Below are 23,468 nucleotides of genomic sequence, written 5' to 3'. Positions count from 1 at the left end.
AATGGTATAAAGGGTATATTAAAAATAATAATTTATTTAGTTTGATATAATTATAATTGTTATTTAACAGAATTGTAAATAATTCTTATAAGATGATTTTCATGTAAATGTCCCAAAATAAAAGAAAAATTAGCCCATTTATGCATTAGTAAATGTTAGAGGAAAATATATTAAAAATAAGTTAACCCAAACATATAGATGTACTGGATATTTCTCCCACATTCGAGAAAGATCGGGGTGCCTCCATCTTCTTGAAGCATCAAGAGAATTGTATGGAAATCCTATCATCTTCTTTCCTTTCCTATAAATACCTCTTTCCCATCTCCACTCTCTCCAAACCAGAACCAGAGAAAAAGATATACAAAGTATCCATTTTCAGCATCCAATTAATTAGGAAATCAAAATGTCTATCATTCCGAGCATCTTCGGCGGCCGGAGAAGCAACATCTTCGATCCATTCTCTCTCGACGTCTGGGATCCCTTCCAGGATTTCCCTATGGCCTCCCTAGTCCCTCGATCGGAGCTATCGAACGAAACAACGGCGTTTGCAAACACAAGAATAGACTGGAAGGAGACACCGGAGGCCCACGTATTCAAAGCAGATCTTCCAGGATTGAAGAAAGAAGAAGTGAAAGTGGAGGTTGAAGAAGGTCAGGTTTTACAGATAAGTGGAGAGAGAAGCAGAGATAAAGAAGAAAAGAATGATAAATGGCATAGAGTTGAAAGATCCAGTGGAAAATTCTTGAGGCGGTTCAGGCTGTCGGAAAATGCAAAGGTTGATGAGGTAAAGGCGAGTATGGAGAATGGAGTTCTGACAGTTACAGTGCCTAAAGAGGAAGTTAAAGAAACCAGATGTTAAGGCAATTGACATCTCTGGCTAATTAACTCGTAATTATCCATATGTGCTTTGTGTTGCAGAGTAACTTTAATGAGTGTGATGTGTTTTGCTGTATGAGTTTTGTGTAATCGGTTTAATTTGGAGCTTTCTTCTAATGTAATGTTGAGCTTGCTTTTCTTTCTTGTTTAATAAAATCAATAACACATTTCGGAATTGCAGTTATTTGTTTCACATATCTTTCCGGAAGACAATAGTACTGCTGATATTTTAGTTAATTTTGGTCGGACGTCTATTGGTTCATCCATTTGGCAAAGTTCTCTTTCGTTTATATCATCATTTATCTCTTCCGATTATGCTGGTTTTCTACAGTATCGGTTCTGTTAGATTTTTTACTCTTTTTTCATTGATTTCTTTCTTCATTTTTTACATTATTTGTATTACTTTATATTTTCTCTTTTTTTTTTAAATAGCTTGAGTTGATCAGTTTACATCATTGAGAAATACTTATTTTACCACGAGAAAGATTGGAAGATTCATTTTTTCCATACGTACAGAGAGGATAACAGGACGGTTGATTGGCTGTTGGGTTTTTGTTCTTTGGGTCATTATGAATTTGGTCTGTCTCGTGCAGGTTTCCAGAAAATCCTTACTGATGACAATAGAAGTTCAGTCAAGACTTGTCCGTTTTTAATTTTTAGTTTTTCTTTCTTTTTTTCTAGGCCTCCATGCCTTCCAATTCTACTAAAAAAATCAATAGCTTTTTCTTCAAATCTTTTTTTCGTTTCTTCTTGTGATTTGTAATTGAGTAGTTTTTTATAATAAGTGGCGGAACCCCGACCTATAGGTCGGAAAGCTAGACCGTGCCTACGAATTGGATTAGATGTCGGGTTAGACTGATCCATGTTATTTTTATAAATTTCAAGAAATTCTAAATTAGACCCTAAATTAATTATATGAATAACGTACCAAAATTGGGATGTGGTTTTTGAAGAAGTGTCAATTTAGGTCTAACGTACAAAATAGCGCCAATATAGGTTTAACGTTTAAAAAATGGTACCAATATAGGCCTGCATAACGAAACGGGACACACCATTGATATTACTCCGTTAAGCTCTGATTTGATGTCTATATTGATACTATTTTGTACGTGGAGCCTAAATTAATACATCACCAAATTAGAATTTCCTAAAATAGATTTCCAAAATTAAACCCTAAAATTAAACCCTAATTAGGAGCCTAAATTAATACATCACCAAATTAGAATTTCCTAAATTAGATTTCCAAAATTAAACCCTAAAATTAAATCCTAATTAGAAATCCCTAAATTAGATTTCCTAAATTAATTATAAGTTATAATTTTTTTTTTGTGAATTTCTCGGAACAAAACAGCAAAGCAGAAGAACAAAGAAAGAAGAAAAAAGACCAGGAAAAAAAAAAACCAGTACAACAGCACAATTAATTAGCTACCATCTTAGGGGAAGAAATTTCCAAAGCGTTAGGATCCCTAAAATTTCCGTAGGGGCTTGATGAAGAACTGTCGCTCCTAGTCTTAGCGAATGAGCCTATTTAGCAAGGAAATCTGCACTCTTGTTTCTTTCTCTGTGGATGTGTTGAACTTTGCATTCATCCAAGCATGATAGCAGGGACCGGATGTGTTTAATTAGGACCCGAGATGGATGGTGAGGCGGAAATGGCCCAACCACACTATTAAACACTCTAATTTAGAATCTCTAAGTAAACAACATATTAATAATCCCTAATTTAACAATTCCAAATTTAGAAATCATAAACCTAAAAATAAAATAAAAAAAGTTACTTAAAAATTAGATGTTGAAGTGAGTGAAAAGATAAAACAATTAAGCAATTGAAATTTTTAAAAAAGAAGTGGTGTAATTTGAAAAATTTTCCAAAAAATAATTTGCCTCCTCCATCGAAAAAATTAGAGTTGTGATTCTCTTTTTTTATTTCCTGAAGATGGGGGGTTGATTACATGACAGCTTCTCCCCGGTTGCTAAAGTGGTTACAGTGAGACTTTTTCTAGCTTTGGCAGCTCACTTCGAGTGGGACATATTGCAGTGTGATATCAATAATGCCTACTTACATGGTTTTATTGAGGAAGAGCTCTATATGGTGCCTCCTGAGGGTTATTCTAAAGCCAAACCTGGTCAAGTTTGTAAGCTCATCAAGTCAATTTATGGCTTGAAACAGGCTGGTCGCCAGTGGAACAAGGAGTTTACTGCTACCTTGCTTCAGCTTGGTTTTACAAGGTCTGATCATGATTATTGTCTGTTTACACAGACAGAAGGGGGAGAGTTTACAGCATTAACAGTATATGTAGATGATATACTGTTAACAGGCACATCTATTCAAGTCATTGATGGTGTCAAACATGCTTTACACACAGCATTCACCATTAAAGATTTAGGAGTGGCTAAATATTTCCTTGGCATTGAATTGGCCAGAAGCAGGGAAGGATTAGTTTTGTCACAACATAAATATATTCAGGATATGATTCAAGAGGCTGGATTGAAAGGTGCACATGAAGTTAATAGCCCTTTTCAAAATGGAGTCTGTTGAGCGATTTCCGCAAGTGCACGGTATACGCTTGTAGTAATAAAAGATATCGAACCCACAGGGAACGCGAAAACTTATTTTGAATCAGTTAGATTTACTTTAAGGTTTATAATATGTAAAATCGTTTAATTGAATTTGGTTTTGAAATTGCTAGAGTAAGAATTAGATTAGAGTATAACGAATGTTTAGAAATCACTTCTGATTTAAGGATAAATTTACAAAACAGAAACGTTTATTTCTTTAGAAAAGTAAACAAATGTATTCGTTTGCATTAAGCAAAGAAAACAACTTTAAACTTTGTATAAATTATAACAATGAAATAAACGTCGATTCCTCTAATTTAAAGGCTTTGAACTGCAGTCAATCCTCCTACGGTCGGGTTAGATTGCTACCTTAACCAAATTGATACTCTACTGATGATATCAATTTGCCTAAGTGTTCAACAAAGTTTCCTTGTAAAGATTTTGAATTCAACTACGTTTTAATGAAAACACCAGAACTTGTTGGTCCCTTATAACGTAACAAGTTAGTTCCAAGGGGGGATAGGAACTATTTAAAATTTTAGTACGTTAAGGCTGACTTCTTTTTCTTTGAAAAAGGATTACACAGCGTGCTGAGTAAATTAAGACACTAGCTTAGTCAACTGATGACTAAGTCAGCTTCTTTCTTTGAGTCAGGAGATAGCACTTGAGTCTATTCCTAAACTCAGATACTCAATACACACAACTCAGCGTGACCTCTTTACTTGGTCAGTTTTGTTTAAGCAAGCAATATATATATTAAGGAGTTTAAGATTAGAAAGATGTTACTCAGCAGATTTATCCAGGTTCGGCCTCTAAGCCTACGTCCTGTCCTCGGAACACGTTCCGAGCTTTCGAATTCTCTACTGAGCTCTTTAACGGTAGAGCATCAAACCTTTTACAACTTAGAAGCTGAGTATAACAAGAGTACCTTCCTCTATATCTCTACTCACTCCTAATCTCTTGCTGAGTACTATAACCGAGTACTCAGCCTCTCCTTTCTAATCTCTAGAAATGATAAAGATTTGTCCTAAACAACAATTGCTAAGACACCTTAGATGATTGAATAATCACTCTAGACTTTTACACAAAAGATATAGAATTTGGTGTAAGTATTTGCTTTGCTTTTTCTCACAGAACTTTGAGTAGAATTTTGGTCAGCGTAATGGCTTGATAAAGTTCTATATTGAATGAAGCAACTGAAAGGCCCTATTTATAGAGACGTCTGAGGCATCGGTCATTTCGAATTTCGAAATAACCATTGGAGGGAAACGGCTTCCTGTCGTTGTCACTCAGTCCTGCTCAGTGCTCTTGGCCAATCAGATTCAAGTATCTTCTGTCTTCGGTCAGTGCTGAGCAGCTTTTAGTCAGTCCGGCAGAATGTCTCTCCATTTATGGTAAGGTCAACTAGACAGCTTTCTGTGTCTTCTGAACTTTACCTAAAGTAGAAATACTTTGTCTGGAAGTTGTTCTTGCTCAGCTGCTGTCTTGTACTCTTTGTCGATACAACTCAGCAGCTTCGTTCCGAAGTTGTTCAACGAAGGTCTTCTCGATCCTTCTTCCGCTGAGCTGCGTTTTGTACACAACGACAGCGTTTTGCACACGCGGGCCGAGTGGTCTTGATCTGTTTGACTTGGGCTTTGACTTCCGTATTGGGCTTTAAGCCTTTTAGTCTTTATGTCTTATAAACAATTTTAACTCAACATTGAACAAACACATTAGTGTAATAAATCAAAGCATTTAAACTTAGTGTGTTTAGAATATATTTAATTTTACTTAAACAATTTTGTCAAATCAAAATCATATGGAAAGGTGTTTCAACAAACTCCCCCATTTTGATGTTGGCAAAACTATTCAGCAAAGAACTCAGTGTTGAGCTCCCCCATGATAGTTGACCTAATATTACTTAGCAGACTCCCCCGTCAGGGTAGAGCTACTGACTTAGTTTTACTCTAAACATTTTAAGGTTTAATCGAGTAAGTCTAAGGTCAGTTTTCAGATATAGGTCAGCTCATGGAACATATTCTATTTTACTCAGTGTTGAGCGGAATATTTAACATTTAGAGAGCGCTGAGTATTTTATTGTTCAATGGGTCTTATGAGAGAGTGTTTAATAGACATACAAGATAATGTCAAACATTTTATCATCATAGCATACAATCAACAAGTATTATAAGCAGTAAACACAGTTGATGTATTTGAAGATACCCAGTAGCATAATACTGAGCATCATATGAAATAACTTCAAGTTTGGATAAAAGATGCAAGTATTGAAATAAAGTAGTCAGCATATACAGCAAAAAGAAACATAGAAACTACAAAGTAAAGAACAAGAGTGTTTAGCCTATTTCTATTTCTTCTTCTTTTGCTTAGACTGACTACTTCTAACAGCCTCCTGATGAGTTCTAGCTTGTTCTTTCTCCCCCGTTTTGTCAGCATCGGGAGGAGGAGGAATTCTGAAGGAGTCGGTTAAGGCCGCGTTGGTCAGTACGGCGGACAGCTCCTTAAGCTTGTCGGCACTTTCATTGATGCCGTCGAAGACAACAACGCCTTCATCCAAGACCTCTTTAGGTATACCGAGTTCAGCTGCGCTGAGCATGCTCAGTATGTAGGCTTGAGACTTACCTACCCAAGTAATTGTATCTGACAGTGCAGCAAAAACTTGATGAAATGTCTTCAGCAGGGCTGAGTCATAATATTGACGTTGGATATTGTAATGACGCACATGGGTGAAAGTCTTTTGGGTAGTGACCGGTATCTCATTCTGCTTCATTTGGTCAGTGTCCATCTCTTGCTTATTCAAGTTCAGCAAACGAACTGCTTCGCTAATTTGCTCCACCGAGCATTGAGAGTAGGAAGCCAGCTGATGGTTGGTCTTGGTTTGCTCAGTGTGAAGCTGGGCAAAGAGCATCTTAACTTCATCAGAAGTTGCATATTGAGTGTTCGCAGCTGACAAGGTCTGGAATTGTCCTTGAAGAGTGTTAAGATGTTGAACCGTTGTCAGTTGGAGCTCAGCCAGCTTCGTTATTAAATCCTGCTTGGGCTGTTGTGATTGAATTGAGATCATATCACTTAGCAGATCCTTCAGTCCTTTAACTTCATTTAAAAGCTGAGTGACTTGGGATAGCTGAGTTGACGCATTATTGGTAGACCCAGCAGTAGGTTCAGCATTTTGATGAAGATTTTGGATTAATGACTGCACCGAGTTGATGAGTTGTCTACCAGACTCGGTGGCATGCAGATAGCTAAGTGATCCTTCATCAGGTTGCCTAGTTTCCTCAGTGTGACCAGTTGATGGAGGAGTCAAATTTTTCTCAGTGACGACATGGTCAGTGACTGGAAGGGGGTTTGCAATATGCACTTGGTTTTCTTAGAGAGATGATTGATCGGCAGGAATGATGGTTGGTGCAGAAGCAGGCTGACTGGGTTCAGTGCTGAAAGTGGCAGGAATTTCCTTAGTCACCACAGTGCTTGGAGCAGCAACATTATCGAGAACTTGCTCGATTTGGCTTGTAGGGTTGGTAGAAGCATTCAAGTCGGCTTGTTCCTGTAGTGGAGAAACAGAGGCTTGCTTTTGAAGAGAATCTGGTAGAGACGCAGAAGTTTGTTTGCTGAAAAACTTTAGCTTAAGTGTAGAAGGATCTTTGGTCGGCTTCGGAACAGGAAGGTCAATGACAGTTGTCTGACTTGCCTTTACTAGTCTTCTTCTTCAAGGAGGTGTAGTGTCAGCTGGGATAGACTCTACTGAGTGAGGAGGAGAAGTCTCTTCTTGATCAACATTGAGCTAGTCAGTTTGTTCTTGTTCTTCTTCTGCAGCCAACTCAGTATTAGTTGGGTCAGCAGCTTCCTCTTCACTGGCTGTCTCCTCAGTGTCATCCTGACCACTTTCTTCTTCCTCCTGTTGATCATTCCCTTCGTCTTCTTCTAGCTCTCCTTCAACCTGTGTGATGAACTGATCATCCAGTTGTACATCGTCTTCTTGATGCTCAGCTTCAGTTCCCTGACATTGTGTGAAGCGAGAGTCACTAGGATTAATGAAGTCAGTGGGGATAGCATCAATAGGGGTCAGCTCTGAAGACTTCTTCTTCTTCAGAGGTTGCTCATCAGCATCCATTCTTTCTTCTATATCAGGCTTATCTTGCCTGCTTCTCTTCTGAGCTGACTTAGGTCTCTCCTGACCTTTTTGAGCAGTTGACTTCAGCTTCTTGGCCGGAGACTCAGCATCTTTTGAAGGAGTCCCAACAGCTTTCCTTTTGCGGGCAGCTGGAGCCTTTGTTCTTTTGCCCTTCTTTGGGACGGTCTCCTCAGCAGGCTGATCACCACCTTTGGCTTTCTTAACCGGTTGGTCAAACTTCAAGGCACGCAGCGCATCAGCTGTGATCTCAGAGCCTTGGGCCTCAGTTTCCTCGAATAGGTCAATCTGATGGTCTATGAGGATTCTGGTTATGAGTGAGCCCAGCCTTAGAGTTCGAGTGCTCCTTTGGAAGCCGGCAATTAAGAATACTGGCATGTTGATGGGCTTGTAGGTCAGCATATGCCATATGAAGCATTGCTCGAAGTTTGTTGCTGAACTGGTGCAATTTATCTTCAGGAAGATATAATTGGTCAGCAGGTAGTGTGCCATCTTTTCGTGCTGGCCCATTGAGGAACTAGAGATTTCTCCAGAATGGCCAGCGGGCTTGCAAAAGGTTGCAGAGTACCCAGTTCCTTCATGATCCCCAGTCCTCCTCAGTTTTGTTCCTTCATTCTTCAGTTTCAACAAGTTGGCAAGGTAGGTAGGGTTGACAAAAATTGTTTTCTCTTTTACCACAGTTACTAGGTAGTCCTGATTATCGTCAGCAACCCGCAGATTATGGTAGAATTCCCTTACTAAGTCAGGATAAGTTGGATCTCTGATTGAGAACAGCTCCGTCCAGCCATTCTTCGATATCCATTCACAGAATGGTTGCTCGGTTTCTACGAAAGCCTCAGAGAACCATCTTGAGAAGTCTATCTTGCACTCTCTAACGTATTCGTAGACCTTAGTATAGGTTCTGACTTTGGTCGGCTTTCCTCTAGAGGAGGTGGCTTGGCCAGCTTTGCCTTTGCTCGGTGTAGTGGCCTTAGTCGTTTCAGGGGGAGTAGAATGCCTTGAAGGTTCATCGGAACTGGTCTTAGGGTTACCGGCACCGGAGATGTTTACGGAAATCTTAGTCATAGTTTCAGAGAGGGGTTTGGAGGTTTTGAGAGTTTTTAGAGAGAAAGTGCTTATGCTAGAGAATTCGGTAAGTGTAAAGAGATAAAAATGGGGATTTGCCCATTATTTATAGTTGTGAAAGGTGGATCTTATCGAATCCATGTGTCAGTTTTGCCTTGGGATTGTCAACCGACAAAGATCCTGGCTTTTATGACACATTCGGCGCATACGTCATCCTAGGTGGCTATTCGCGTGCTTTAGCATTAAATGCAACGGATCTTGTACTCAGCGTTTAGAATTCTAAACGTTCTATATTCTGAGTAGTCAGTTTTATACAAACAGATGGTTTAAGTGGTTGGTTGCTCAGTTTGAGATAACTACTCAGTGCGCATATTTGCTCAGTATGTGATATTCATTCATTTAGCATTAAACACTCAGCATACATCTATCCACTTAGCAAGCAATAGAATAAGTCATTCAGCATGGTAATTCACTCAGCATGAATATATATACCAATGGCTTCTCTCAGTATGCTGAACTGCTCACGAGCCAATGGCTTTGTGAAGATATCCGCAAGCTGCTCATCCGTTGGGACATAGGTCAGCTTTATCTCACCCTTGAGTACATGGTCTCTAATGAAGTGATGTCTGATGCTGACATGCTTCATCCTGCTGTGCTGAATTGGGTTCTTTGATAGATCAATTGCACTTTTGTTGTCACATTTGACCTCAATTGTCTTTGTTTGAACATCATAGTCTTCAAGCTATTGCTTAATCCATAGGACTTGAGCAACACATTGTCCAGCATCAATGTACTCAGCTTCAGTGGTAGACAAGGCTACTGACGCCTGCTTTTTGCTGAACCAGGATACAAGACAGCTTTCTAAGAAGTGACATCCTCCAGAGGTGCTTTTTCGTTCAAGCTTGTCTCATCCATAGTCACCGTCAGTGTATCCAACGAGTGTAAAACCATGAGTGTTGGGATACCATAAACCTGCGTTCACTGAGCTTTGCAAATATCTAAGGATTCTTTTTACAGCTATGTAATGAGATTCCTTAGGGTTAGATTGATATCTAGCACAGTAGCATACTGAGAACTGAATGTCCGGTCTACTTGCTGTTAAGTAAAGTAGAGAGCCTATCATACCTCGATACAATTTGCTGTCTACCGACTTACCATTCTCGTCAGCACAAAGGACAGTGTCAGTGCCCATAGGAGTAGATATTGGCTTGCAATTTTCAAGATCATATTTCTTCAGTATCTCATTGGCATATTTAGCTTGACTGATGAAGATGCCATATTTCCCTTGTTTGATTTGAAGTCCAAGGAAGAAGTTGAGTTCTCCCATCATTGACATTTCAAACTCAGTCTGCATTTGCTTGTTGAATTCCTTGCACATTGACTCATTAGTAGCACCGAAAATAATATAATCAACATATATTTGAGCCAGCAGGGTATCTTTACCCTTTCTCTTAATGAATAAGGTTGTATCAGCTTTGCCTCTTACATAGTTTCTAGTCAGCAGGAAACTGGTCAGCCTCTCATACCAAGCATATGGTGCTTGCTTGAGGCCGTACAAAGCCTTTTTGAGTTTATAAACGTGGTTTGGGAATTTAGGATCCTCAAACCCTGGAGGTTGATTAACATAAAATTCCTCGTTTATAACTCCATTAAGGAATGCACTCTTAACATCCATTTGAAACAGTTTAAAGTTCATATAACTTGCATAAGCGCATAAAATTCTAATAGCCTCTAGCCTTGCCACTGGGGCAAAGGTCTCACCATAGTCAATACCTTCTTGCTGACTGTAGCCCTGAGCTACAAGCCTTGCTTTGTTCCTGACTACATTTCCTTGTTCATCCAGCTTGTTGCGGAAGACCCATCTTGTTCCAATGGTCTTCTGACTCCTTGGATGTGGCACTAACTCCCATACATCGTTTCTTCTGAATTGATCAAGTTCCTCTTGCATTGCGCTCATCCAGAATTCATCTTCCTCAGCATCAGCGAAGTTCTTTGGTTCCTGAACTAAGACGAAGGCTACGCTGCTGAGGTATCTCCTGAGTTGGTTTCTTGTCATCAGGGTATTCTCAGCGGCATCAAGAATAGCACTCTCTGAGTGTCCTCTTGGTATCCTTATCTCCTTTGGTAGATTGATGTCTTGTGCTGTCTGTGTTTCAACAATCTCTGCAGGTGTAGACTAGTCAGTGAAAACAATTTAAGGTTCACTTTTACCTTTGGTCAGCTCTTGAGGGAATGACTCAGCGGCTGTATCTTAATCAGCAGGTACTGAGTGTGGATCATCCTCGGTCAGCGGCAGATATCTTCCTGCAGGGTTAGTTTCGTCGAATTCAACATGTACTGACTTTTCTAAGACTTGAGTTCGTTTATTGAAAACTCTATATGCTTTGCTGTTTGTTGAGTAGCCTAAAAAGATAGCCTCATCAGCTTTTGAGTCAAACTTAGCTAAGTTATCTTTGGTGTTTAAAATAAAACATTTATAGCCAAAGGCTCGAAAGTATCCAATGTTGGGCTTTCGTCCTTTCCAAAGTTCGTAGGGGGTTTTCTTTAGTATAGGTCTAACAAGAGCCCTATTAAGAATATAGCACGCTGTGTTGACAACTTCTCCCCAAAAATACTTTGGAAGCCTATGCTCACTTAGCATTGTCCTGGCTATTTCAACCAGGGTTCTGTTCTTCCTTTCTACAACCCCATTTTGTTGAGGCGTTCTAGGAGCAGAAAATTATGTTCAATGTCGTTGGTTTCACAGAATTCAACAAACTGTTGGTTCTTGAATTCTCCACCATTATCACTTCGGATGTGAGCCAGCTTTAGGTCTTTATCATTTTCAAGTTTTCTAACCAAATTTGAAAATGTCTCAGAGGTCTCATCCTTGCTACTCAGCAAGATGATCCAAGTGTACCGAGAAAAGTCATCTACAATGACCAAGGAAAATCTTCTTCCACCCAGACTCAGCGACTGGACTGGACCGAAGAGATCCAAGTGTAGTAACTCTAACAGACGCTTAGTTGAGACAATATTTTTACTATGAAAAGATTGTTTGGTTTGTTTTCCAGCATGGCAAGCGTGGCATAGTTGATCTTTTTCAAATTTAAGTTCTGGCAGTCCCTCAACCAATTGCTTTCTTGCTAATTTGGCCAGGAGGTCCATGCTTACATGACCAAGTCTCCTGTGCCATAGCCAGGAATTTTCTTCCTTTGATACTAAGCATACAGTTTTTGAAAACTTTTTCTCTAAGTTCAGCATGAAGACATTATCAATGCGAGGGGCAGTTAAAATTAACTCATTAGTTTTAACCTCGTATATTTTACATCCAGTGTCATCAAATATAACTTTTCTCCCATTGTCACATAGCTGGGCTATGCTGAGTAAGTTATATTTGAGTCCGCTGACTAGGGAGACAGACTCAATAGTAGGATTACCTCCAATGGTTCCTGATCCTACTATCTTACCATTTTTGTTGTCTCCAAAACTTACGCTTCCTCCTTGTTTACGCTCGAATGTGATGAATTGAGTTTCATCACCAGTCATATGCCTCGAGCATGCGCTGTCAATATACCACATTTTTGACTTCTCAGCACATCTCAGGCTTACCTGCAATGTAACTAGTTACTTTTAGGTACCCAATTCTGTTTGGGTCCTTGCTTGTTAGGTTCAACAGGTAAAGCATCATATTTTATTTTATGGCGGCATACTTGGACAGTATGGCCATTCTTTCCACAGAAGTCACAGCTGACATTTCGTTTAGGATTTCTCACTGACTGGTCAGCACCCCAGTGCTGAGCGTGCCAGCACACCTTTGTGGTGTGTCCTTTCTTCCCACAGAAGTCACACTGGACATTCCGCTGAGGATTCCATCTCTGCTGACCAGTACTTCGGTATTGAGTATTCAGAGGGATATTTCTTTTGTTTGGAACCTTTAGTTGGTTCTGAATGGATGTGACGTCCTTTCTCAGTTTCTTAGAATCTGATTGGACCTTAGAGACAAACTTTTGCATAATTCCAATGTTACTATGCAAATCTGAGTTGTCCTGAAGAAGATATCGAAGGTCACTCAGTTTGACCTCCTCAACCTCGTCACATCGCCTGCTAAGTGCTCTAACCTTTTTATTACACTTTTTGACAAGTGTGTAAAGATCACTCAGGGCATTAACCATTTCATTTCTGAGCAAGGGTAGTGATATTACCTCAGTTGACTGTTCCTCATCATCAGATGCAATGGAGGGGTCAGCATGCTCAGAAGCACATGGCTCAGCAAGTTCGTCAGCCATGAAACAAATCTTCGCTGACTCAGTGACATCAGCTTCAGATGATGATGAATCATCACTATCACTCCTGGTTGCCACCATTGCCTTCTTGCCATTCTTTCTTTCTTTCCTCAGCGAGGGACAGCTTGACTTGATATGGCCAGTTTGATGAGATTCAAAGCAAGTAATGGGCTTTGAGCTATCCTTCTTGTACTTGCTGTCGCTGGAGTCAGCTTTGTACTTATCAAACTTTTTATAAGGCTTCTTAGAATATCTGTCATTCTTTTTGAACAGCCTTTTCATCTTTCTAGTAAACATAGCCATCTCTTCATCGTCTGTTGAGCTTCCATCAGTGGAGTCAGCTTTCATGACAAGAGACTTTTGCTTCTTGTCTTCAGACTTTTCCTTCACCTCGAAATTCTTCATCGAGATCTCATGGGTCAGCAGTGAGCCGATGAGTTCATCATACTTATAGGTGGTTAAGTATTGAGCTTCCTCAACAGCGCTCTTCTTTGCTTGCCAGTTTTTAGGAAGACTCCTAAGAATCTTCTTGACTTGTTCTTCCTCAGTGAAGATCTTTCCAAGTCTCTTGAGCTCGTTGATGATGTTTGTAAACCTTGCATTCATGTCATAGATTCCTTCATCATCGTTCATTTCGAACAGCTCGTACAGTCTCATCTGCTGGTTCACCTTGGACTCCTTCACTTTGTTGGTTCCTTCGTAGGTAACCTCCAGCTTCTTCCAGATCTCTTACGCTGACTCACAACCTGATATCTTGTTATATTCTGCAGCATCAAGTGCACAGTGAAGCATGTTTATAGCCGAAGCGTGATTTTGTAGCTTCTTGAGATCATCCTTTGTCCATTTGGCCTCAGCTTTGACAACTGTTTGGCCAGCCACAACTTCAACAGGAACAAATGGGCATTGGACTATTGAAAGCCATGCACTCATATTTGTTGCCTGAATAAAGTTTTTCATCCTATTCTTCCCGAAGGTGTAGTTAGACCCGAAGAATAGGGGAGGCCGAGTAATGGACAGCCCCTCAGGTAAGATCTGAGTTGTCTGGTTTCCTGGGAGAAACCGAGTGCTATTTTCAGCCATAGTGGGGATCAGCTCAAGGTAGTTAAACCTTTCACAGTGAGCTTTTAAGCTCTGATACCACTTGTTGGTCCCTTATAACGTAACAAGTTAGTTCCAGAGGGGGATAGGAACTATTTAAAATTTTAGTACGTTAAGGCTGACTTCTTTTTCTTTGAAAAAGGATTACACAGCGCGCTTAGTAAATTAAGACACTATCTTAGTCAACTGGTGACTAAGTCAGCTTCTTTCTTTGAGTCAGGAGATAGCACTTGAGTCTATTCCTGAACTCAGATACTCAATACACACAACTCAGCGTGACCTCTTTACTTGGTCAGTTTTGTTTAAGCAAGCAATATATATATTAAGGAGTTTAAGGTTAGAAAGATGTTACTCAGCAGATTTATCCAGGTTCGGCCTCTAAGCCTACGTCTTGTCCTCGGAACACGTTTCGAGCTTTCGAATTCTCTACTGAGCTCTTTAACGGTAGAGCATCAAACCTTTTACAACTTAGAAGCTGAGTATAACAAGAGTACCTTCCTCTATACCTCTACTCACTCCTAATCTCTTGTTGAGTACTATAACCGAGTACTCAGCCTCTCCTTTCTAATCTCTAGAAATGATAAAGATTTGTCCTAAACAACAATTGCTAAGACACCTTAGATGATTGAATAATCACTCTAGACTTTTACACAAAAGATATAGAATTTGGTGTAAGTATTTGCTTTGCTTTTTCTCACAGAAGTTTGAGTAGAATTTTGGTCAGCGTAATGGGTTGATAAAGTTCTATGTTGAATGAAGCAACTGAAAGGCCCTATTTATAGAGACGTCTGAGGCATCAGTCATTTCGAATTTCGAAATAACCGTTGGAGGGAAATGGCTTCTTGTCGTTGTCACTCAGTCCTGCTCAATGCTCTTGGCCAATCAGATTCAAGTATCTTCTGTCTTCGGTCAGTGCTGAGCAGCTTTTAGTTAGTCCGGCAGAATGTCTCTCCATTTATGGTAAGGTCAACTAGTCAGCTTTCTGTGTCTTCTGAACTTTACCCAAAGTAGAAATACTTTGTCTGGAAGTTGTTCTTGCTCAGCTGCTGTGTTGTACTCTTTGTCGATACAACTCAGCAGCTTCGTTCCGAAGTTGTTCAACGAAGGTCTTCTCGATCCTTCTTCCGCTGAGCTGCGTTTTGTACATAACGACAGCATTTTGCACACGCGGGCCGAGTGGTCTTGATCTGTTTGACTTGGGCTTTGACTTCCGTATTAGGCTTTAAGCCTTTTAGTCTTTATGTCTTATAAACAATTTTAACTCAACATTGAACAAACACATTAGTGTAATAAATCAAAGCATTTAAACTTAGTGTGTTTAGAATATATTTAATTTTACTTAAACAATTTTGTCAAATCAAAATCATGTGGAAAGGTGTTTCAACAGAACTCACTTCGGATCATTTACCAAAGTGCTACATAAAAATCTATCGAATAGAATGAACTTTATTAGATGAAATATGAATTTGATACAAGTTTACATAGAACAAGAAGCATGGAAACTTTCGACGACTTGCAAGTGAACGGGTTGTCAATCCTTTCCTTGGGTTTCGTTAGAGTTTGTCAGGCTCAGGGGCGGATCCTCTACTAAATCTTCTCGCTGTAACTTCATAATAGAGATACGATCGGCAACTACCAAAATGTAAACTAATATGAACAAATCTAAATGCTACTGTGTTTGTAATTATTTAATAAACAATGTGTGTACATCATATTGCTTTTTACAGAATCGAACTTCTAATCTCTGACTCATTTCTGAGTCAGAGTTTCTACATAACTCATGCACTAATCTTAAAATCCAACTCTCTCATTATTATCTTTCAACTCTCAATCAACTCTTTGTTTATAGATGTTGAAGAGTCGTGATTGAAGTGTCGTGTCCGTTATGAAGGGTCGTATCCTCTGTGAAGAGACGTTTCTATCCACCCGAACGAACGCGTTTCTTGGAATTTAAACATGTGTATATTGTGCTGCAAAGGCTGCTGATCTTACCGAGAATAATTAATTCTCGGCTGAGAATGAGGAAGTGATTTTTTTGGTCTTCGGAACAAAGGAAGAAGATGCCTGGAAAAGGCGTGTCGCGATCGAGAATTTAGAATATTCTCCCATTTCTGACTTTGTTCTTATCTTCCTTGTATCGGTGTGCTGATTTCTTCGTCTTTTGGCTCCTAACTTAGGGTTTTTTCCTTTGTTTTTAACCTCTTTTCGTTCCTATTTGGATTTTACCAAATATTCAGGTACCTTGCAAGAAAGAAACATATTCGAAATTAAAAGTAGTCTAAACAGGTATAAATAGTATGAATTCGAAGCAAACTGATGTGCATACTAATGATATTTTAGGTATATTTTGGGCTTAACAAATCTCCACACTTAATCTTTTGCTAGTCCCGAGCAAAATTTCACTGAATTTATTCTTTAACTAATCTCTTTATAAAAATAAAACATATATCTCTGTATTACTTTTTAAATTAGTTAAGCCGAAAAGATTAACTTCGCATGGCAAATTTATACGCAAAATATCAAACTAACTAGTATAAAGGTGATATATCATTCGTCTTGTATTTTCAATTTTGAATTGAAGTATTCGGGACGATATAAGCACGCATGTTATTGAGTCTTTCGTCTCAAGGTATTTCAAAGCACAAAGTTTCCTTTCCCAAACCTAAACTAATATATGAGATATATTAAATTTAAATAAGTACTTAATTTTAATTTATTTGCTTAGTTATGCCCGAGATAAGGGTGGTCTCGATCGTAACTTTATATGCTTTTATTTTCCTTGTGTTCGCTTAAGAGGTACCGACCATGCCATGGGTGGACGCAATCGTTACTTTAAACTTAAACACACTTAATTTTATTTTTAAACGTTCCCTTAATACCTCGATCGCGATAAGGGTGGTCGCAATCGTGCCCAAAAGTAAACAATACTTAATGTTCTTCCCTCTCATACCTCGATTGTGATAAGGTTGGTCTCAATCGTGGCCAAAAGTTAAGAATTCAACTAATTAATATGAATTATAAGATTGAAATTGTAAATTCGGAAAAAGAAAGATAGCACATTCATCCTATATTGACTTAAAATTCAATATGTATTATGGCTAAAGTTTCCTTAAAAACTTCAATTGGTGTTAATGTAAGACGAAATCAAACCGAGTTAAAAATTGTTAGTTCAATTTAATGCCTATAAACCTAATTGAAAATTTAAAATAAGATTTATTGTATCATGAATTGCATGATATAAGATAGAGATTGAAAATAAAGAATTTTTACTTAAATACATTCACTCGAGACAATTCTTACTTAAAATCGTATCAGAGATTTGTGAAAATTTTTAAAAATTATTACCCATATAGAAATATTATTTCTAATGATAATGATAACCTAAAAATAATGGAAAGTGAAAATAAATTGTGTTTTAAATTGTGTTGCAATATATGTTGCATTTGCATAAAACAAGTGTTGCATTTAAAAATATTGTTTATAAAATTTAATATTTGTTGCATTTATTCGTACTAAAAATAAAATGATATATGCAATATCTCCTCCCACACTTAAATTGGACCATGTCCTCATTGGTGCAAAAATGATAAAACACGAAAAATTGTACGAAATAAAGCAAAATTGTACGAAATATATAAATATGAAATAGATTGTATCCAACATAAATAGAAATTGAAATTGGACCAAACTTAATCAAAAATAACATAAAAGATAAATGAGTTGAGAAAAGATAAGATAAAACCTATTCTTGTGAAGGTGAACCCGGTGGAGACGGTGTGATCACAACGTTTGGACGATGGAAAAATGATAATAACCGGTGTCGGGTTGACGTGTGTGCTCTCCTCAAAGTATGGATATAGGCATCCACCTTGTCGAATCGTGAACTCATCTCTTGGTTGCTTTCAACAATATCATCTAACCGCAAATTCATGTGACGGTTGTGTGCATGCATTCGGTTCAAAATTCGTTGCAAATGAACTTGATCAACATTGTGCTCTTCACCAACATGCCCTTGTGCTTGTGCTTGTGGCTCAACATGCTCCTCGTCCCTACCATAATCATCATCATGATCATCATGCATATCGTCATCCTCACCAAAATGTGTCTGCTCATTACTATCCTCTTTAATACCAGTATAATGTGAACTTGGAATACCAACATCGAACTTGCAAATTTAGCCAACAGTGGCTAACCATTAAATGAATGTGTAAAATTGCGGCATAATCCAACATCGGAAAATAATTAGGAGTAAGTGTTTGAAAACTACGCCATAATGCTCGTAGCATCCAAAACAAAACCCATAATCAAAGTACGCATAGTAATCTGCTTATTGGTTGAAATGGAAGAATGGTTAAAAATTATCAAAAAGTAGTCCAATCTTATCTACTACGAAATCCTTGAAGATGTAATCCAAAATTAACAAACAAAGCCGGACGTCGAATTCTGATCTTATAAATTTATCTAATCTAGGCAAAATATGTCCAAACCGGATTGGTTTGAAAATTGATGGCTTAACAATAAATTATTTTGTATGATATCCAAACCAAATACTCATCTCGTCATCCCCAACTTCATAAATTGGAACTTAATTCCTAAATGTAATCCTCGCATTCCTTTTTAGCATGGTAAAGAGTAATCTTCTTATGTCTAGGCATTTGGAGGGTTAGGCTATGGAGGTTGTGGTTGGGAAAGAAGTATATTGGGTAGGTAAAAATGTGGTAAAAGTAAAGGTGATATGGTGTGGAATTAATTGTATTGGGAAGAGTTTGGATTGTGTAACTGGGAAAAATAGGAGGTGATGTAAGGTTTGTGTAAGGGATAGGTATGTATAGATATGAATTTAGGTGTTTAAGATTTTAGTGTAGGAATAGGAGAAAGGGTAATTTGTGTGCAAAATTCGAATCTCCCCCTGTCCACAGGTCGCATGTCGCGAATAAAAAAAAACTCTGTTTTGATAAAATTCATGTGCAAATATGTCCTATAAATGAAAACATGTATACCTGAAACTTAAAAACATAAAATAAAACATTAAATGCAAGGAAAACCAAAGGTTTAGCCTTGATAAATAATGAATTGACGAATCAATTAATGACCGAACTGAATTAAATGAATCATAAATGATCATTAACACTGGTAGTGTATTGAACTTAAACATGAACGTGCATTAATTCATATAAGTTTAAATGAAGAAGCGGGGAATGGAAATTAATCTTCTAAGAGATAATGAACGTAATTTCATGTAGGTTTTGATTCATGCTTAAAACTTAAACATGAACCTTATTCAAAGTAAAGCAGCAGTCAAATAAAGAAACATTTAACCTTAAACATTAACCTTATTCTAATTGATACAGATTCATATGAAAAATCGTATGTTTTATTTTAATAAGTTCTTTACTGATATATGCAATAATCAAAACGATATAAGTTCATAAGTTCATAATTAAAATTAAACTCAATGATTGCATGAAAATGAAAATTTATTATCATGTTCAATAATTAATAATGATCATAACTTATTAGCATTGAAGATATACATGAACAGATTCATTTGCTAATAGTTTATAAATTTTAACAGACATAAACCAGAACATAAGATTAAAGTATGAAAATGAAACAAAGTTTTATTGCATAACACATATTTGCATAAATGAATATTAACATATGTACAAGAAAGATTAAAAACAAACCTATATACAAAAACAAACAAATGAAAATTAAATAAATCAAATTATTAATCACTTATTCATATTAAATCTGAAACATTGAAACTTATGGAGATTAATGAAATGATATACAGATTCATTTTAACATCATATAAACATTCATGTTTGAAGGTTATACAGTTTCATTTTAATATTATAAACAGATTCATTCTAATAACTTGCATAGTTAACATATACTAATAAAAAATAACCAAAGAATCAAAGTTGATATGTTATCAAAATTGAAAAGCATATGTATAGAACAAAACTTAGAATTTATCATATAAAATGAATGTTCATGAACTTGTACAATAGTTAGTAATGATTATACCGTATTAGTATGTAATATATATGAAAAGTCAGATGTTCAGAAACATTTCTGAAATGAATACAGATTCATTAAAAATAATTATAGATTCATGTTAAAAGTTATACTGTTTCATTTAAACTTAGATTCGGATGTATTCGTATAACTTGTATGGTTAACGTATTTTAAGCAAAAAGAATCAAGAATCAAACTTGATAGTTTTATTAAAATGAAATAGAAGACATATGTACAAGTTATAGAAAGAACAAACACTAAAACAAACCTATATACAAACTATATACAACAAATAGTTTTATAATATCTTCGTTCTTCATCATGTATGTGAATGGGAAACGGTGCACCGTAGCATTTTGATAAATCATGACGCTTGTTGCGTGCAGCAGTAATCTTCTTGGAAGATTTATGATTGGAAATCATGCTTTTGAAGAAAAGGAAAAAGTCTCTGGAACTTTTTTTTTTGAAAGGTTTGAGAAGAATATCAGATTTTGTCTGAAAGAGATGAAAAGTATGGAAATCTGATATTCTCTAATTATTTATAATGATGTTAGGATGAATTAATGTGTCTGTTGGGATTAAAAATGTGTAAATTCACACCATTTGAACATGAAGAATCTTAATTTTTCGAAATATTCAGTAATGGTGCATGAACTGAATGAGAAAGAAGGATACAGGTCTAACACATGCCTGTGTCGCGATCGAGAATGGCGATTATCGGTCACGACAAGTCATTTTCAGAAAAAAATCTCTCTGAAAATTTCATGATTTTGCTGAAGTTACCAAGAATTTTCAATTCTCGGCCGAGAATTTCGATTCTCGGTAAGTTCAGAAATTTTTTTTTTCTTCCTTTCCCTTGAAATTTTGGAATCCTGAATTCTCAACTGAGAATTCATATTCTCGGTAAATTCAGAAATTTTATAATGCATAGAAAGTGAAAATCTCAGTTGAGAATCAAAATTCTCAGTAAGTTCAGAAATTCCTACAAGGCTGAAAAATCAAAATTCTCAGTAAGTTCAGAATTTTTCAAAATATCAAACAAAAGGCACAGTAGAGATTTTAATAAACTCTATACAAACAAACACTTAAATTTTGTGTAACTTTTAATTCAATTGAGATTTTTTAAATCTAAAGACACTTTTCTCATTAATTACAAATATTTAAGATACATAGCATATTTTTCAATATCGTTCAATGATCACAAAAAAATTTATTTCTAATCTCACCATTATTACTAAACTTAAGACCAATGTATAAACTAAACTAAAATGAAATGTAAGAATTTAAAATATGAAAAACTAAAAACTAAAAATGTGACAACCCTTAAGAATTCTCAAGGAAAATCAAAATCATGGACATAATCAATTATCTAGACCGGTTTTAAATAATGGTCCTGTCCATTTAACTTACCTGGAACAAGATGTTTTTTTTTTATGTTTTCTCAATTTAAGGATCTACTGATTGCGGTTGAATGCCCGGACTTCTAGTTTTGTGCACGAACTGGAACTACGCACATGAACCTAAACTTTCAAAGCTATATTAAAAGTATACAATTCCTTCCTGACGGATAAGATAATTTCATCCTACTTCTGATATATCTGTATGAGAAGATTTCCTATAGTGATTTCTTAGAGAGATAGATGTAGGTGTTTAAGGATGTGATAAATAGGGAAATTATTTGGGTTTAGTGTAGGAATTGAATAAATTTCTTAACAAAAAGATATGATGTTTTGATGAAGGATTAAGTGTATAGAAAAGAGGTAAAGGTGTTTGGGAAAGGATAAATTTTCTGGAAAAAATTATATGTCACGTCTGACACGTTGCTTCAAAAAATTTGCTTTCCCTTCTGATGTATTTGCTAGCCGAATTTCTTTTCTGTAGACTCCTTCTGTGAATTTCGTAAATGATCAAATCTTCAGTTTATCTTTGAAAAAACTTGGATTTTTTATCTGCAAACATCTAAATGCAAACGTTAAATAACAACGAGGATTTAGTCCTAGCGACCATCCTCGAAAATTAAAAAAAAAACTATAAAATAAATAAATACATATATTATAAACCAAGGTTCGAAATAAAACACGAAAAACATAAATTTTTGTTAAAAATTTTGGCATTCCCCGACAACGGCGCCAAAAACTTGTTGAACGATTTCCGCAAGTGCACGGTATACGCTTGTAGTAATAAAAGATATCGAACCCACAGGGAACGCTTTTTAACGAAAACTTATTTTGAATCAGTTAGATTTACTTTAAGGTTTATAATATGTAAAATCGTTTAATTAAATTTGGTTTTGAAATTGCTAGAGTAAGAATTAGATTAGAGTATAACGAATGTTTAGAAATCACTTCTGATTTAAGGATAAATTTACAAAAAAGAAACGTTTAGTTCTTTAGAAAAGTAAACAAATGTATTCGTTTGCATTAAGCAAAGAAAACAACTTTAAACTTTGTATAAATTATAACAATGAAATAAACGTCGATTCCTCTAATTTAAAGGCTTTGAACTGCAGTCAATCCTCCTACAGTCGGGTTAGATTGCTAGCTTAACCAAATTGATACTCTACTGATGATATCAATTTGCCTAAGTGTTCAACAAAGTTTCCTTGTAAAGATTTTGAATTCAACTACGTTTTAATGAAAACACCAGAACTCACTTCGGATCATTTACCAAAGTGCTACATAAAAATCTATCGAATAGAATGAACTTTATTAGATGAAATATGAATTTGATACAAGTTTACAGAGAACAAGAAGCATGGAAACTTTCGACGACTTGCAAGTGAACGGGTTGTCAACCCTTTCCTTGGGTTTCGTTAGAGTTTGTCAGGCTTAGGGGCGGATCCTCTACTAAATCTTCTCGCTGCAACTTCATAATAGAGATACGATCGGCTACTACCAAAATGTAAACTAATATGAACAAATCTAAATGCTACTGTGTTTGGAATTATTTAATAAACAATGTGTGTACATAATATTGCTTTTTACAGAATCGAACTTCTAATCTCTGACTCATTTCTGAGTCAGAGTTTCTGCATAACTCATGCACTAGTCTTAAAATCTAACTATCTCATTATTATCTTTTAACTCTCAATCAACTCTTTATTCATAGATGTTAAAGAGTCGTGATTGAAGTGTCGTGTCCGTTGTGAAGGGTCGTATCCTCTATGAAGAGACATTTCTATCCACCCGAACGAACGCGTTTCTTGGAATTTAAACATATGTATATTGTGCTGCAAAGGCTGCTGATCTTACCGAGAATAATTAATTCTCGGCCGAGAATGAGGAAGTGATTTTCTTGGTCTTCGGAACAAAGGAAGAAGATGCCTAGAAAAGGCGTGTCGCGACCGAGAATTTGGATTCTCGGTCGCGGCCCATAAATTCTCTACCGAGAATTTGGAATATTCTCCCATTTCTGACTTCATTCTTGTCTTCCTTGTATCGGTGTGCTGATTT

General features: G+C 36.7%; 1 protein-coding gene across 1 annotated transcript; it reads left to right on the top strand.

The window, feature by feature from the left end:
* The first annotated feature begins 312 nt into the window (after positions 1 to 312).
* Positions 313 to 1,051, top strand: LOC136227974 (17.8 kDa class I heat shock protein-like). Its single transcript, XM_066016773.1, has one exon. The coding sequence runs from the start codon at positions 404 to 406 to the stop codon at positions 857 to 859; it is 456 nt and encodes a 151-aa protein (XP_065872845.1). The 5' UTR covers positions 313 to 403; the 3' UTR covers positions 860 to 1,051.
* Positions 1,052 to 23,468: the final 22,417 nt, after the last annotated feature.

Source organism: Euphorbia lathyris, chromosome 4 (genome assembly GCF_963576675.1).
Source record: "Euphorbia lathyris chromosome 4, ddEupLath1.1, whole genome shotgun sequence".
Taxonomy (NCBI): Eukaryota; Viridiplantae; Streptophyta; class Magnoliopsida; order Malpighiales; family Euphorbiaceae; genus Euphorbia; species Euphorbia lathyris.
Note: the sequence above shows the minus strand (reverse complement) of the source record. Positions and strands in the feature narration are given on the sequence as shown.